The sequence below is a fragment of the Electrona antarctica genome (genome assembly GCF_951216825.1).
Source record: "Electrona antarctica genome assembly, chromosome: 8".
Lineage (NCBI taxonomy): Eukaryota > Metazoa > Chordata > Actinopteri > Myctophiformes > Myctophidae > Electrona > Electrona antarctica.
The window spans coordinates 44,558,787-44,577,535 of NC_136789.1; the positions used below are offsets into that span (position 1 = coordinate 44,558,787).

Genomic DNA, 18,749 nt, shown 5'->3' on the forward strand with positions numbered 1-18,749 from the left:
TCTCTCTCTCTCTCTCTCTCTCTCTCTCTCTCTCTCTCCCTCTCAACCCCGAGATCCCACTGTCTTGTCTTCTTTCCGTGCGTTTCTCTCTCTCTCTGTTCTCTTTGAATAAGGACCAGTCTTACCTGGTGTGAGAGGGATGACGAGAAGCTGTGAGGAGGAGGACCTGGCTGATGTGGGCCAGGGTGGACTTGAACACAGCAATGGCACCTGAGTCTTTCCTCTGAAGGTTGCTTACACAGCCAGCTGAGCTATAGTGTTACGGATCTTCAAAGTGCCGCATACAGGCTATATAGCACAATGTTCAGTGGCCCTGTTTAGGGAAAGTACTCTCGTGAAGAAAATCAAACCTGAGGTACACAATAGCCCAGTTTACAGTAAACGTTTGTACTAGTAGAAGCACCTAGAAAGAGGGTTGCTCTGGGGCTGCAGATCAGATGAAGTGGCTGTGCGTGTACTCCAGTAAAGAGAGGTCACGTGTGTTTCAGCAGGGGAGAGTCCCGGGTTAGAGACTGCGGCAAGTGAACCCGGGCCGGCACCACCTTCACAGAAAAGTCTTCATCGAAAAAGCAGCCAGAAGGAAATTCTATTTTGCATAATCTCTCTGTCTCTGTCCCCACATCTGAATCTGGCTCCGTAAGGCCACTTCACATACAGATCAGGGTTTAATGTCGCTGAAGGCCCAGTTCTTGTGCACATAGGTTAACATCCACGTCTACTTCAGTGCCTGTTGAAAACACCACAGGGTGAATAAATTAAGTAAAAATAAGTTTGGTCATGGGTTTCTGTTGTCATTGGAGTACATGGTCTGCTGGACTCAACAAAGAAAACTGCCTGCTGGAGCTAAGATTTCTCAGAAGACTTGAAGTCTAAATTCAAACTGTGAATGCATACATTTTCTGGATCATTCTTCACTTGCCTGTTATTCCAAATTGCCAGCATGATTCCTAGGTCAATAAGGTTTGCAGCCTGTATTCATCCAAGTTGTGTCCACTGTGTAGGAATCTAGTCAGACTTCTGTAGCCAAAATGTCTCTTTTCCCATAGCTCAAGGTTTTAGCAGAGTTTCAGCCCAAAATTGACTCTGATCTGAGACTGATCCAAGATGGAGTTTGAGTCTGTGTTCAGTTTCAGTAGGTGCCGCACAAAATAATCCTGCTGTGATTGAGCTGAAGCCTCTGGAAGTTGACTGCTGGCAGGTTGCAGAGGCAGTGGAATAACAAGCCTGGCAGAGGGGGAGAGACATTCCTCAGAGCAGAGAGAGAGAGAGAGAGAGAGAAAGGGGGGTGGGGGGTTGGGGGTGTAGAGGAGGAGAGAGAAAGACCCAGGGGGAGGGACGGAGAAGTAGACTTGGTTGTTGATAGGAGATACAGTGAGTGATTAGAGAGCGAGGAGAGGGGAGGCAGAGGGGTAGGAAAAGTTGATTGAGAGACATTGTGTTGGTATCAGATCACAGGCTGAAGGAAAGTAGAATGTCAAGAGACGTATTAGATCAGATAAGATACTGTAAGCTAAAATAATATTAAGATGAGATATGATACGATACGGTACAATAAAAGACAGATTTATTGATACCCGTATAGGGAAATGTAGGTGTCATAGCAGCAACGGCAGTGAGAATGAAACACAGGAGTGGTACAGGTAGGCACTAGTCAACAACAAAACCACAATGAATATGGTAAAATAGTGAGCTACTGCCTCTAGATATTTATACTGGATGTCCAGGTGAATGAGTGAACATACAGTATACAGTCTATTCATCAATTCATCAATCCCTGTGCATCTATCGCCCCTGAATATATGAATGAATATAAGTACAGTCACAAAACAGTTATCCTTAATGGTTCGACAATGTACCACCAGCTAATAGTTCATGTGCAAGTGCGCGTCAGTTCATGCAGGACTCAGGTAGTGTCAGAAGTCAAACTCGGTAGCAGACAGAACATGTCTCAAAGCTGTTAAAGTCTTAAAGTAGAGAGAGAACGTGTTGGTGTACCAGAGGCGGGGAGAGTGTTGGTGTCAGAGAGCAGGTTTCAGACACTCTGCTATTCCTGGAACTGAGTGACAGAACAGCCTGCACCACACTCACTTTCTCTGCACTCTCTCGCTCTCTCTCCACCCCCACCTCTCTCTCTCCACCCCCACCTCTCTCTTTCCATCCCCCATATCTCTATCCTCTCCCTCTCTATCGACAGAGGGGGACAAATCCATGTGAATTATGTTTATTTGGTTTCAATGGAGTGTGTTAGTGTCGCCGTAGGGACTACCTGAGACAGAAATAGTCTGCCTGTTAATGGGTTGTTGGGAGAGGAGAGAGAACAGCAGGGCTGAGGGGTCCACTGCTGATATCCCATCTCTCTCTCTTTAAACCCCCCCTACATCTTCCCTCACTCCTATAACTGAAATATCAACTAAATCCATCTGTAAGCCAGTGGTAATTACAATAAAATATGATGTGCGTGCGTGCGTGCGTGCGTGCGTGCGTGCGTGTGTGTGTGTGTGCATGTTACGTTTTATGTACTGTAAGTGAGAGGTTTAAGCAATCCCTCCACCTGATCTGACTTAAAGGCATTTTCTGCTGAAGTTTATGTGTGAGTGAGTGCGTGCACGTGTGCGTGCGTGTGTACGGGTACATGAGACAGCAGGTTGTGAAAGAGTGTATGACAGCAAATGTTGCGCATGTGTGCTTCATGCATGTTTGTTTGTTTTAGGCCTATCTATTTGTTTCTATAGCTTTCCCAGACCTCAAGAACACTTAACAGAAAACTGAATAAATGGAACCAACTTGGACCCGGACGGTTAGCTCAACCGTCTGGGCAACTAGGCTGCAACTAGGCGGCAATTTTTTTTTTAACCAAGTTGCAAAACAGTCAAAACATAAAAATTGACTACATTTCTTGAATACAACAACAACAAGAGGCCAACATTGGAAGGAGAGTTTCTCAATCTTTGATAATGTACTTGTACGTCCCTACCCACAACAGTATTGCCCACAAGCCATATTTAGATGAAAATATCACATGGCATGATGGCACTCAACTTCTGTTTTTGGAGGGGTTTTCCCGTAAAGACCCCCAGGGTTGAAATGTCAGCAAGGCTTAGGGAAGTGAGTGGATATTTCTTTAATTGTACAACGATTCAGCTTCCTGGTTATAAATAGAGCTGTTTCAGATCACATGTGGGTCAGGGACATTCCTTGTCATTGTCGTCGTCATCATCATCATCATCATTCATTGCTGTTAGGATGGAAGGAGGCATCTGAGTAGATCAGAGTGGAGGTTGGCCTATACTATACTATTTTTTGTCAGGTGAAACTGAAACCTGACTAGTGAATGCTCATGAAATGTAGAAGACCTATAGTCATTCATGAGTCATTGGTTTCCACACACGCTGCTGTCATGTATTGGTTACTCAGGTCACATGACCAGGAAACAGGTAACAAGAAGCAGGTAACAGAAATCTTTAGAGACACTCAGACACCCAATGTTATGTAACGTAATGTTATGATTGAGACCGGCCGGTTGAGAGGAGCGTTTGTTACTAAATAAAGAAACTAGCGCTTCCTTCACCTGACAAATATCACTACGTGATCATTTATAGTTTAACATTACCTTACAAAGTACATAAAAGCGGCAAATTTAGCATGACGCTACTTTAGGACCCACTGATGGATTCTACCTATATCTATGTGCCACGTCTCTGTTTGTATACGTATGTGTGTACGTACGTCTGTAATCCACATAACTCAAGAACCGTTTGCCCCACTGACTTCAAATTGAACACACACGTTCCACACCCCCACAGCGACGGCAGTGTCTGGTGTCGAGTCCGTCGGAATGCCGGTTGTCCAGAACCAGCACAAAAGCCTCTGCCCGGCCCGGGTTTGGATAAGATTAGGACTGGCTGGGAGGCCGAATTGGGGATCACATTTTCAGACGAGTGGTGGGAGCAGGCAACGGAGAGGGTTAATTCCTCCTCCTCCTGTGCTAGGCTTAGCCTCATTCAGTTCAAAGTTCTCCACAGAACTCATTACAGTAAAGCAAAATTATCTCAAATATATCCGGGCGTGACGGACAGTTGCGATAGATGTTCACAATCACCAGGAAATCTGTCCCATATGTTCTGGTCTTGCCCCAAATTGTTACCATTCTGGAGATCTTTCTTTGACATCATTTCTGAGGTGCTGGAGACAACCATTTTGCCTTGCCCCCAAATTGCAATTTTTGGAATCCCGGAGGAGGATGTAGTTTTACCCAAAAAGCATCTTAATGTTATTGCCTTCGCCTCATTAATCGCCCGCAGGAGGATACTTTTACAGTGGAAGGCAGAGTCCCCTCCCTCGGCCAAATCATGGTTGATTGACGTTATGTCCTTTCTGAAACTTGAAAAAATAAAATTCACAATTCGAGGGTCCTCTGATACATTTTATAACCATTGGCAACCTTTAATATCGTATGTAAGCAGTTTGGAATCACTTTCACCTGACTGAAGACACATGGTGTTGGTGTGCTCTGGTGGTGCAGATCTCTACTTGGTGCAAGATATATAGCCTAATATATTGGAAATCATTACACAGTATTTGAATTATTTTTATTTACTTTTTTTTGTTTTGTTTTTTGTTTGTTTTTTAATTAATTTTATGTCTCTTATTTTACCCCCTTTTAAGTTGTTTATTAATTATTTCTGTGAACGTAACCATGTGATCCCTTTCTTTGTATCTTAGTTATTTACTCAACCTATTGGTTTTATACCTGTATATATGTTTGTGTGTATCTTAGTTATGTACTCAACTTATTGGTTTTATACCTGTATATAATTTATGTTGTTTGTATGTCTGGCCTCGTGGGGAAAGATGGTGGGTGGGTGGGGAGGATTGGGAAAGGAGTTGTGGGAGAAAATATAAAAACAAAGAGTTGTATTTTCTTTCTGTGAAACTTGCATAATATGATGTCATACTCTTTGAATAAAATTTGTTTAAAAAAAAAAAAAAGCCTCTTCCCGGGATCCGGACGATTGATCACACCTGATCACCCCTAGATCTCCATATATGGAGCTGGCCTGTTATGACATCACAGTGATGTTCTGACATCACAGTGATGTTCTGACATCTGCATAGACTATTAGACTCCATATTTGAGCATGCCTGACAAAGGACTCCTTGTATGGGCATAATAGGGACACAGACATACCGGTAATAACTGGGTGGGTCATGCATTTCCAACTTGCATCATTCCAAGTAGGCCACTGCTCTAGTAAAGTATAAAAAAGGAAATATCAAAGTAAAGTAAAAGTACCTAGCGCGCGCGTGCGTGCGTGCGTGTGTGTGCACACGCGTGTGGGTGCGTGTACAGCTAGTATTTAAGATATATTGCTGGATTATTTGGCAGTCTCTATTGCATCTGTCAGTAGGTTATTCAGCCAGTTCACCTGCCAACGTGCCAGCCGGTCATGCCAGCATGCCGGTCACTCAGTCCAGCATGACAGTAATTCTTCACAGGATTATTGGCCGTTATTTGTTTGTTATCTCTGTGCTGCCTTGGTTTTCCGATCTGGGGACCAGTGGTCTCTGGTCACATGCCTGCTACTACTACTTCAACGTCATCAACCCATCAGCACAGGCTCCAGTACAGTTAGCTATCAGCAAAGAGAGAGATAGACTGAGAGCTCTGTGCGTGCGTGCGTGCGTGCGTGCGTGATAGAGCCATCTTATGTAACCAAGATACACTAAGGTCTCGTGCTCTTCCACTGTAAGGTGTGTGTGTGTGTGTGTGTGTGTGTGTGTGTGTGTGTGTGTGTGTGTGTGTGTGTGTGTGTGTGTGTGCGTGTGTGCGTGTGTGCGTGCGTGCGTGCGTGCGTGCGCGCGCGAGAGAGAGAGAGAGAGAGAGAGGCCAGTCCCCTCTCAGCAGTGCGTGCACGTGTCGTGCCATGTATGTGTGCGTGGGTGTGCGTGTGTGTGGGTGCGTGCACGTGCGCGTGTGTGTGAAACAGAGAGATTTGCTGGCTGAACCTGTTAACCTACTGAGTCACACTCAGCATGGCAGCTATCAGGCCAACACTGGTCCTCTTCTGTCCCTCTGTCTGGAGCATTATATCCTGACCTATATCAAAGGCCTGTATGTCACATACCAACCGTTAGGTAAATACTCACCAGTCACCAGGTATTCAAAAGTACAAATTACGAAGTACATTTTATTTTTATTATTTGTTTACTTGAGTACTGTAAGTTCATTACATGCATTTGATGTACTTACAATACTCAAGTAAGTGTATTTAGTTACTGGACACCAAAAGGAGGTCACTGTGACCCCAATGAGATTTGTAATTGTTTATCTTATTGAGGGGCGCTAGCCCCTCCTATGCCCAGCTTTGTGTGTGCGTGTGTACCACATAGCGATAATTTGATTGGCTGAGGACAGAAAAGTGAGGATGCCTAAAGTGATTGGCCGACATTTTATGATGTATGATGATAAGAGCGCACCCCACTTTATTTTTACCGAATCAAAACAGAAGAAAGTTGATCAAACAGCTATAGATCAGGACTTTGTGCTTCTCTTCTTAAAACATTTGCCTTTTATAATGATTCAAGTATGGTTGCATAACTTGCATTTTTTTTTCATTCATTCATCCATCGCATAATTGTAGTTCATTTGTTTACCCATTTACTTTCTCAAAAGCACTTTGCAACAGCTGCATTGAAAAAATGCAATGTAATTGGAATGTATCATTGTTGTTATTATAAACAACAAGATAGCTTAATGGAACTGCACAGTACGTACTGTGAGGTCCTAGCTGGCCTTTCTGGGTCACACTTATTAAGGCCAGGCTAATTTAAGCCCATGTATTTATCTTTGGGAAATATTTTAGCCGTCCATTTGGCTCTGTTGCAGCAAACACAGAGCATATCATTATACCCACTGTCAACAGCTTGCATAGCTACCATACTATTCCCAGACGGAGCCATATAGTCGATGCAGACACGCTGAACTATGCCACAATATTATTTATCCCCCTATACTCTCTAGCACTCAAGTATTAGTAAGTAATATTAAAGTACTGTCCAGATGGCAAACATGAAGTATTCCAGCTGGCATATATTCCCCACTTAGCAACAGTAGTGGAGTGCAGAATGTGGAGCCAACAATGGCATCCAGTGAGAACTGTAATAGCCACCAATTTCTGTGAATGGACCATGAATGGACCATGAATGGACCATGAATGGACCATGCTACAGGAGGTTCAATGTGTTCAGGTTTTAATGACATATTATGCAGAGTATGCACAAACGGTTCTAGAGCATTTTCTGAAGTCGTGGTGTAAAACACTCCCCAGTGACAGTGAGAAGCCGAAGAATCCAGACTATTTGACAGTCATGTGCGGCCCAGCTGGCTCATATCAACAGCTATCAACTGGGACAAACTGCTGTCCATCAGCAGAGCAGCTATTATCTAAACCAGTGGTTTTCAACCTTTTTCATATCAAGGTCCATTATTTATTCATCATTTGAGCCACGGGCCACCATTTCCTGAGTTTTAGCCTCTGCTCACACTCACACCCAAAACTAAAGAATAGTTTGTTATCGTTGGATACGTCTTTGTGCACAATTCCATGCTGTATTGATGTGGTACCATAGGGAGAGATAACAGGCAAACATTTATCAAAATAACAATTCTTCTACATTTCTCTTCAATTGTGTAGACTTCTTGTAAATTAAGTAATGCAGATTTTTAACAATAATTTAACTTTTGAGAGCATAAACCCCTCCCGAGTCCATTTGGTTTCATTTTACACTCTCAAGAGTTAAAGATCTATAAGGGTTCATTTGGTTACCAACTCTCCATCATTAGCTGGGGCCCACCTAACCCCCTCAAGGACCACTGGTGGGCCCCGGACCACTGGTTGAAAACCACTGGTCTAAACACCTCTCAGCTGTCTGTGCTTCTGTGTGTTCTACTTTTTCTTTTCCTATAATGGTACTATTCCAAACTCATAACTGTAATACCACTGGTGGTATACTATACACATAGTTATACGTTGCACTATTCTATTATTATTATTTTAAATGAGAAATTTTATATTTACTGGTATTTTTGTTTTGTTTTTATATATCTGTGTTTTGTTTGAAGCCAGTCGAGTGGTTTTATTTGACCTGCTGGTTGTGACCATAGAGTTATGGTTGTAACTTGTTTCTACAGTTTACTGGAGGTCACAAGTCAATGATTATAATCGGTGCATTAGATTGGTAGCGACCTCCAGTGGTGAAAAGAGATAGCATCAACCATGGCCACCATCAGATCAGTGATCACTCCACCAACCTCTCTCTCTCACTCTCAGGCCCTTTTCCACCCAAAGAACTTTGGTTCTAGAACTGGTTCCATTCCAGATTCTTGGAACCTTAACGTGCTTTCATGGAACCAGTGGACATTTTTTGGTTTCAGTATTCAGTTCCAACCTTAAGGTGCTTTCATGGAACCAGTGGACATTTTTTGGTTTCAGTATTCAGTTCCAAACCAACGTTTAGGGTTCTGAACCAATTCATTTTCAGTGGAAACACACAGGTGTGAAAAAGGGGCCTCTGTGTGTGTGTGTGTGTGTGTGTGTGTGTGTGTGTGTGTGTGTGTGTGTGTGTGTGTGTGTGTGTGTGTGTGTGTGTGTGTGTGTGTGGACTATGGACTATGAACACACACACCGCAAAGTTGCATGGACGCAAACACGCACGCATGCAAACACACGCACGCACGCACGCACGCACGCACGCACAGTCGCACACACACACACACACACACACACACACACACACACACACACACACACACACACACACACACACACACACACAGAAAGTCACAAACTTGAAGGCATAAGTTCTTTCGTTTATTTAGGTCTCAGAGGGTGAAGGTCAGGTGAACGTTCAGGCTTTAGATCTTCTTACTGGTCCTCTTCAGAACCACTGAGCCAGCTGTGGAGGTCTGGAGAGTAAAAGGGACAATTTTACTATATCCTCTATTATTAGAATGTTTTATTATTTACATGTCATGTCATATGACATGACAAAAACATTATATCATTAATGATATAATATAACAATATCATGTTAACCCAATAATGATATAATAATTATAATATAACAATATAATAATAATAATAATAATAATAATAATAATAATAATAATAATAATAATAATAATAATACAACAATATGAATATATTAACTCTAATGCTATGAAGGAGGGTGCTGCTGCTATCAAGGTTTATGTTTACAAAGCAAAACTCTCAGCCTCTATAGGTAGCCTATAAACAAGGTTAAAGTGTGTTGACCTCTACAAGCTTGTCCCCACAGATCTCTGAGGTGTGCTGATAGTTGGGGAATGTGCAACTCAGCTTGCCTCCCTCCATGTGCACTGTGGCCTGGGGAGACATAACACAGCAGTAAGACACACAGACCGTATGTCATAAAAGTGAGTTAAATCTGAAATGCTAACTCTAAATTCTACCTTGAATTTTTTCCCTCCAATAGTCTCCATGTCAGCCTCTTTGTCGATGGTGAACTTGTTGGTGACAGTGGCGTTGGTGGGGTAGACCTGAATCCAGCAGAACTCATTGTCATTCTGTGTGATCTCAGTGATTAACTTGTAGTCTCGCCCCTTCTCAATGATGTCAGCAGGTATGCCTGAAAGACGGAGGAAGTGTGTGTGTGTGTGTGTGTGTGTGTGTGCGTGTGTGTGCGTGCGTGCGTGCGTGCGTGCGTGCGTGCGTGCGTGCGTGCGTGCGTGAGAGAGAGAGAGACAGAGAGACAGAGAGACAGACAGACAGATGTATTTGTTGCATTTTATAATCAGGTATCTATATAGGCCTATACAAAAATTGTATTTGCCTCTGCATTGAATGTATCCTTACTATTAGGAGCAGTGGGCAGCAGACCTGTGCTGAGTGATACCTGGGGTCTAACCAGTGGTGGAAAGTAAATAAGTACAGTACATGTACTCAAGTACTGTCAAGAACTTTACTGGAGTAGGTATTTCCAATTTTCAATACTGTTACTTCTACTCCACTTCACTAATAGGCAGATATTGTACTTTTATTCCACTACAATTATTTGAAAACTTTAGTTTAGTTTACTTTGTAGATTTTGATATTACAAAACATGCATTAACCAATAACCACTTGTCCACTTCCCTATTGCAGGACTTTTGGTGTGGGAGGATTTAGGGCAGGACTGTTTTATGGAAGCCTCAGGTATTTACATTTAATATTTTACATTTACACTTTCCAGACAAACTTAGAACAGAACAAATCTCAATCAAAGTGCTCAGCAGAGTAGACAAAAAATCCCAACTAAGATTGAGCAGCATTGGGTTGTTTGAAATTATTTCCTCTCCTGCAGCGTTGTGCAATAGGTTTAAGAAGCTTCACATATTTAATTCAATGTTTGAATTAAAGTCTGCAGCCTACTCTTATGAACTAGTTCACAACAATGTGATAAAGTACTTTAATAATACAGTAATTCAAGTGGGGTGGGATATAGTGATTGGCACAGCTGTTACCTCAAAGTAGCATTGACTAATGGGCCAAACCCAACTGGCGTGTTTTTTTTTAGAGCTGGTGCTACTACATGCCCGCTGCTCAGTAGCTGCCCAGCTATAGTAAACATCACATTTCTATACAGGGATTAATATAGTAAAAACTAACTAAAGATGCCTTCTTACCGACCAGTTTGCAGAATTCGTCATATCCCTCCTGGGTCTCAGTCTCCCATTTACCAGCGAAGGCCATGGTGTCTAGTGAGTAGAATGGTGGTTGGAGAGGAGGAAGAGGAGGTGCTGATGTGAGCCTGGGAATGGTCAAGGTACTGAGGCATGAAACGGCTTCTACTTATATACAGCTCTGGCCACCTCTCCTCCCCATTCACCTCCCTCCTTTCATCTTCTCTCATATTGAGATTACTTTTTTATTTGATTGCATAATATGTTGTATGTTCTACAATGATGATCCCCCTCCGATTTCAAAGTTATGTACAAGAGATGATACAAATTTAAAGGATCTTGTGAGCAAGCTGCAGTTACAGCATATTCACCTAGACCAGTGGTTATCAAACCTTTTTATTTTATTTAAAGTACTCCCATGACTCTCAGAGTTACAGAAGCTAGGGTCCATTTGGAAACCCCCCAAGGAACCTGAGGGTCCCTGAACCCCACTTTGAGAACTACTGACCGAGACAAAGGTAAGGACAAAGGAAGGCAAAGCTCTCTGTCTACCGAGCAATCTTCATTCCTACTCTCACTTATGGTCATGAAGTGTGGGTCATGACCAACCAGAATAAGGTTGCGAAGTGGCCAAAATGAGTTTTCTTCGACAGGTGGCTGGCATCTCCCCTAGAGATATTGTGAGAAGTTCAGTTACACGAGAGTAGAGTCGCTGATTCTTCGCCTGGAAAGGAACCAGCTTAGGTGGTTCGGGCATCTGGTTAGGATGCCTCTCGGGCGTCTCCCTAGGGAGGTCCTCGAGGAACATCCCACTGGGAGGAGACCGCGGGGCAGACCAAGGCGCAGTTGGAGGAAACACATCGACTCAGTAGCCTTGGAACGTCTCGGGATCCCCCAGGAGGAAGTCACTAACGTTGCTCTGGAGAGGGAAGTCTGGAACACTCTGGTGGAGCTGTTGCCCCTGCGACCCGACTATGGATAAGCGGTCGAAGATGGATGGATGGATGGATGACCGAGACACTAGTGGTGCCCAAGGGCCATAAAGTGATTGTAAAGGTTTATTAAGACATAGAACAATGAGGAAATTCAGTCTGCAGTGTGTCACACTCTGTCCTCTGGGTCAATAACCTCTGCTCTGCAGTATACTGTGCAGTGCCTCAAAGTTTACTGCCAAGAGTCGGTACAAAATGAAATGTCACAAACTTAACTCGGGGAGTTTGAATCAAAAAGAGATATGCAAAATCAGAAAAACTATTGGAATGTCCTTTACTATTAATTGCTTGTAATATTGGTGATTTAGAATGAAGCACATTCTTGCAAATGTGTGAAACGGGTTTAAACTCTGTAAAAAAAGATTATTTAAAAGTTCCCCAATATCCATTTCTGAGCATATTAGAGACAAAATCACCGTTACTAGTCAATAATATATGTTGCAAATAAAGTACATACTGCAGGCCACTGCAGTATGTACTGCATGGATGAAGCCATTAGTTTCACTCATCCATGTGAGTCACTTGCTCACGGCCACGGGGCTGTATAGTATTTGAGTTACTCATTCACGTTCTCTGATTTCATCATTGCAGGGTCACAGTGATTTGATTAGACAACATAATTTTACTACGATCTCAAACAAACTTCATGGCTAAAAGTAATGAAATTGTCCTCTGGCCTGAACCAATCCCCAGGATGTTTAACGGAGTGAAACATCATATCTTAAATGTGAGTTTAGTTTGAAGGTATTTCTGCTTTATTGGAGTACTGTAGAAGAGTACTCATCTGCCCGGCCCCTCACCCTCTGAATACTGTGTAGAATATTCAGAGGGTGAGGGCAGACCACACAGGTTTCGTTTTGTTTTGTTTCGATTCGATTCGATTCGATTCGATTCGATTCGATTCGATTCGATTCGATTCGATCAATTCAATTCAATTCAATTCAATTCAATTCAATTCAATTCAATTCAATTCAACATTAATCTATACATAAAAACATAAAAAAGGAAAAAAATATAAAAAGAACAAAATCAAGAACAAAATCAAGAACAAAATCAAGAACAAAATCAAGAACAAAATCAAACTAGAAATGCACTCTGCCGTGCTGCCAACTTGCGCACAACTTACCCCTCTTATCAACTTACCGTCCCTCCCTCTTTAAAATATAACACATAAAGACGAAACCCACAAAGAAACATTTAAAATAAAATAATAGTTACGCCTTCAGCCAATCCCTGAATCGCCGAGGGGACGATCAAATTTCACAATCCCTGATTGGCCGAGGTAGTCACCGACATACACAGCCGAAAACAGTACTTGCGCTCTGCTCCCGCAAGTAAAACATGATAGGATTTTAAAGTAGTTTTGCCATGGGGATAAACAATTTAGATTTAGAGTGCTAGCCCCTCCTATGCCCAGCTTTGTGTGTCTCTGTGTGTAATACCACGGAAATGATTTGATTGGCTGAGCACGGAATGTGATGTACAGTGTATGTGTATGTGTACTGTATGATGATGTATCACAGTGGTTTTCAACCTTTTTCATTTCATGGTCCATTATTTATTCTGCATTTGAGCCACGGACCACCATTAGATGAGATTTAGCCTCTCAGACCCAAACTAAAGAATATTTTGATATCGTTGGATATCATTAATTGTCCACAATTCCACAGGCAAACGTTGATCAAAATAACAATTCTTCTACATTCTCTAATTCTGTAGACTTATTGTAAATTAAGTTATGCAGTTATGTTTAAAGAATATTGAACTCTTGAGTGTAAAATGAGACCAAATGGACCCTTGCTGGTTTCATTTTACACAGTTAAAGGTCTATAAGTGTCATTTAGCTTTAGGACCACTGGTGGTCCCCGGACCACTGGTTGAAAACCACTGATGTATGTTGATAAGAGTGCACTCACTGTGCTTTTAGCAGTGAAAATATCTGATCTACATTACTTGGGTACCAGTGACCAGGCTATAGCCTACTCTGGAATGATACAAGTCGGGAATGAATGCCTCTCCCAGTTATGCAATACTCTTGTCAGAGTACCTGTTGTATCCATCTGTTCGTTGTGTCCCTTTTATGCCCATATATGGAAATATCTGCACATCACTCCCTCAGATCCTCTGCAATACGCACACACACCAAGTTTGAAGTTGATTGGTCGGACAGTTCTCAAGATACACTTGTGACACACATACACCCACATACGTGTGCAGAGATTCTTCACATTTTTTAAAGATGGAGTGCCGTGATTTTTGTATTTTGTCCAGTTTCTCATGTGTCTATGAGGTGACAGTACTTCATTAGACCCCTTGGTGTGGTTGTTATGTGCAATAATGTCTTCCCTTTGTATTTAGGGTTTCTACCTAGAGGCTGAAATCTTGACAGTCAAACGTGCCAATGAAAAAAACAGTGATATCCTTTAACCCCCTTTATCATACAACAACAGCTGTGGGTGCGGCTTCAGTTAAGGTGGATCACCATTCACCACCCATCACCACCCATCAGGCAAACCATGCAGGCATGGCGTCGTGTCCACATAAAAACGTCATTTTAACAAATACTGTACACTTTTTTATATTCCTCCTTATATAATAAAAATCACACCCGTGTGAACTGAGTGGTGCAAGGTCTTATATAACCTGATCAGCTGTGGTCTGACGTAATGTCAGTGACCATAGTAACCATGCTCATTTTTTTGGGTCCCACGTACAGGTACACACATACATAGATACATAGATACAGACAAAGCTGGTTATTGGAGTGGTTTGCACCACTCAATAATACCTGATGATCATGCTTTAGGGTGGAAAGAAATCAAGGCACTCCATCTTTAAGTTATTAACTTAGTTATTATTAGTAGTAGTAGTATCACTACTGTGTCTGTTTCTGTATCTGCAGTGTTTCATAACTGCGGTAAACCTACTGCTGTGACAACTGAATTTCATCAACCTATATCTATACAGAGAAAATTCACCTGCTAAGCATGTCCAAGAGAAGTCAAAAGGCAGCTTTTTGGATGATTTATTACAGAAAGAACTCAGTTTCTTCTTTTGCTTCACTCCAATAATCTTAGAATAGAGCTTGACAATTATGTTTAGCTTGTTTCTATATTTTATCATAAGACCAACAGATAAAAAATGACAATTGTTTGATTGTTTCAGTAGTCAATTCATGTTGAATTTAAGATTGTCATCAGAAATAGTATAACTTAAGTATTCAAGTACATTCTAGTTACATGAGCAATATCGGATCAGACACTAAACTCAAATTGGGCCTTGGAAACACTTTTTGATATTTTGAAAAACGTCATCCACCAAGCATGTGGCATGCAGACTTGTGAAATGGTAGTCAAAATGCATGTCAAATTGTCAATGATGTGCAACTGCAAATGAATGATTACAAAAAATAATGGCAAACAATTATGGAAACTATTGCATCAGGAAGATCATCATACCGGCGGCCGCAACCAGTGACTTGCGTTGGTGCAACCACACTTGCAATTTCCCCAGAGTTGCACCTTTCTGGTTCATTTATTGAAATCAATGGAGCTTTTCTGACTAAACGAGATTGCCACCGACTTTAATAACTACTTCACAATCACAATCACAAGCAAGGTTAAAAATCTTAGGGCTAAAGCAACAAGACACAGATCAATAGGCCTATACAACTTCCTATGCTATAAGATGGTCAGGGGATCTTATAAGATTATACTAAGATCCCCTGACCTAAAATGCCCTAAAAGAGATTAATATCTGGCCAAGAGATTAAATTAAAGAAGGTGAAACAATTAGGATATAGATAGACGATACATAAAATAGACAGCAAATGTTGGAAAAAGTAGAACATAAAAATAAAATAAATACAACAGTAATCATAAACCAATCAAATAGTTAAACAAGAAGGTGAAATGGCAAAGGGATTATTAAGACTGTCTTATAAATGTACATTTTTTGAAGAGATTTAAAGGACAGTACTCTGTTTGCTAGTGTGAGATTCGCAATATGTAATTATACAGTATCCTGGGTGTGGTACTTTAGTGTGCCATACTCGATGCCAGATATATTGTGTAAAACGATTTAATTGGTATATGTGACAAATGTCACTGTTCATCAAAGATGTTGACCTTTGTATCATAGATGTCCCACTAAGCATTATGGTTGTTTTATATTTACTTTGGCAGAACCATTCTCATTTAGCTTCTTTATATCCAAGCCCATTAAAGTGATAAAACTCTTATGAAAAGGCCTTTATGTTCTTTCTCAGACAAATTTGCATTTGATATACTGTATCTACCATTCTGTCTACCATTTCATAGATGAGCCCTTATGGTACAATGCATGCATTTAATGTTTTTGTATTAGATAAGGTAAACCTCATTGCATACAGGAAATAATTAGGGGTGTGTATGACGTATTTTCTGTTACGCAGAATCTACAACCATCTGGAGTTATCCGGTGCATCTGCCAAAATAATGTTCTTAGAATTCTTAACATTTTAATACACCCTATTCAGCCAACAAGCTCCCCTTTATTTTAACCTGTTCCATAGTTGCATGGGTCATGGATTACCTCACATGTAGACCTCAGCTCAGTATACCATCTTGACCAACACAGGGGCACCTTATAGGGTATGGTTTTATCTGCACCTCTGACTGTAAGCGTAGCAATGAATCATGCCCCTTGTAAATATGTTCTGACAATTATGCCTTTGTTCATTTACATTTCAAATGACAACAACTCAGCTCTCCAGAGGAAGTGGACAGTTTTGTCAGATGGTGTGAGAATGCCCACCAAGACTAAGGAGCTCATTGTTGAATTTATAAAGAAGAAAAACAAAACAAAAAAAGCATAGGTAACGTGATTAAAGGGAGGTAGTTTAGGTGGTTCCCTCATGAAAATACCTGACTGCTCATGTCAATAGCAAGCTGGACTGGAAGAACGTGTCATCTGTTTTTCCTCAGGAAGCTCAGGTTATTTGAAGTCAGAAGATATCTTTTGTCTTTTTTCAAGGTATTTTCTTTTTTAATGTTTTTTTATTTTGTTCATATTTTTATGGAGGGATAGACAGTAGGCTGACAGGAAATGGGGAGAGAGATGGGGGGGTGAAATGCAGTAAAGGCCATTGGGATCGGGAGTCGAACGCACGGCACACTGCCAGACTGGATTACCAGCCAAGGTGCCTGGACCGCTGAGACACGGGCCAGGCCTTTCAAGGTATTATTAGCAAGTGTTATTTTCTAATGCAGTTGTCTCCAATAGTAATAGTAGCTGCATGAGGACAGGCACAAGATGAATGAATTGATCAATAAGGTAGTATTGATTATTGGTTTGACCCCAGTTTCTCAGGAGGTCATTACAGACCTGAGAACCAGAAGAGGGAAGCTTGGGAGTATCCTGTCACATGATGACCATCCTTTGTACAGCACCTCTTTAAAGAATACTAGAAGCTCCACTGAAAGTTGCAGGAGCTCTCTTGTTCCTTCAGCAGTTAGAATTTGTTATTTTATTGATTATTGTATGTGGCAAACTGGCCAAGTGTACATTTTGCACTTTTTGTATTATTTGATATGACTTATTGATTGCACATTTTTGTCTTTTGTTTACCTTTATTGTTGTTGCAGTGTATATTATGTCTTGGTCATATGGCGGCAAAACCAGTTTCCGCTTTGCAGATCAATAAAGTTCATCCTACCTACCCTATCCTACCTTTATTGATTCTCGGGGGAAATGCAGTTATCATAGCAGCGGCAGTAGCGAGGCGAGGCTACAGTTAGGGCACAGGTATGGGTAGAGGTACAATTAATGTAATTGCAATAAGTAAATGTATTACAATTTACAATTAAAATGTAGGCATTTAGCAGGTGCTCTTTATCCAGAGTGACTTACAGAGCGGGAGGGGTTGTAGGGTTGGACCAAACTTGTTACTTTTTGTTCTCTGTACGAGCAGTAACTCGGAGTCAATGGAGGAAGGGGAGACATGTGAAAATGTTGGCTGGTTGAAGAACAAACGTGCTGCAGCATTCTGGTCTCTGGATCATTTGGAGTAGTACACATGCTGGTAGGCCAGGCCAGTAAGGAGCATATTACAGTAAGTTTTGATATGACCGGAGGTCTGGTTATAAGGAGCTGGGCTGACTCCTGGATGAGGAAGAGTCAGATCCTTTTACAGTGTAAACCTACAGGATCGAGTGACCACTGCAATGTGTGCCTTGAATAAGAGCTGACTGTCCATAACAATACCAATGTTCTTGGCCATGGAACAGGAGTCACCAGGATGTTGTCTGTGGAAATTAAATAGTTAGATCCTGCATTGGGCAGGATTTACATGGCTACTACATTCAAATATAAGTACAATGTAATGCACTTGGTAGTTGGTAGTATGGTGGATGAATATATGGATGAACAGCAAAAACAGCAGCACACTGATTCCTGATTCCTTTGACCTTTGATGAAATTACTTTCCAAGCTGTGTTAGCCAGGCTTTCCGTGGAGCTTTGGTACAGGCCAGGTTGTGCTCACACTGCACAGACATTATTGTACTACCATTGTTTATCTTATGCGACTGTGTGCACAGCAGTGCTTGTCTACTTCACAATTGTCTTGCTTTCTTTGTTTTGCACAAGTGCATGATACGTTTTTTGCTAAATGTGCTATATTAATATGTTAATAGCCTATGTTAACATAATACAATCCCTTACAGTGGGGACAGTGGTCTATATTATTTGGAAATTGTATGCCTTTGGGCAATTGGGGGAAAAATGGGAATACATTTTCAAAATTAAAAAGTAAATATCTATGCTGCCCATGATTAGTGCTTTAGGCTGTGTAACATTAATTCATGCTAATATCGTATTTTAGCAGGATTTGATACAAATTGCCAGGTAGATTGTATCCTTTGATGTTTTTGTTCCTTATATTACCAGTTACCACACAATACAATGTCGCCCCTTGTGGACAGTTCACAGAGCCAAACAAAAGTGGCCAATCATAACAGAGGTCTCCAGCGGGCCTTACTTTGAGTGGCGTGAATACTAACCACTCAGCTACGACTCGGC

General features: G+C 41.4%; 1 protein-coding gene across 1 annotated transcript; it reads right to left on the reverse strand.

Annotated features, from left to right (window-relative positions):
- Nucleotides 1–8,860: 8,860 nt before the first annotated feature.
- On the reverse strand, nucleotides 8,861–10,826 carry LOC306928347 (gastrotropin-like). The gene is made up of 4 exons (XM_079508384.1): nucleotides 10,703–10,826; nucleotides 9,491–9,666; nucleotides 9,315–9,404; nucleotides 8,861–8,965 (listed from the first exon to the last, which is right to left on the reverse strand). Exons 1-4 carry the CDS (start codon nucleotides 10,767–10,769, stop codon nucleotides 8,915–8,917), a joined length of 384 nt encoding a protein of 127 aa, XP_079364510.1. The 5' UTR covers nucleotides 10,770–10,826; the 3' UTR covers nucleotides 8,861–8,914.
- Between the last annotated feature and the right edge of the window lie 7,923 nt (nucleotides 10,827–18,749).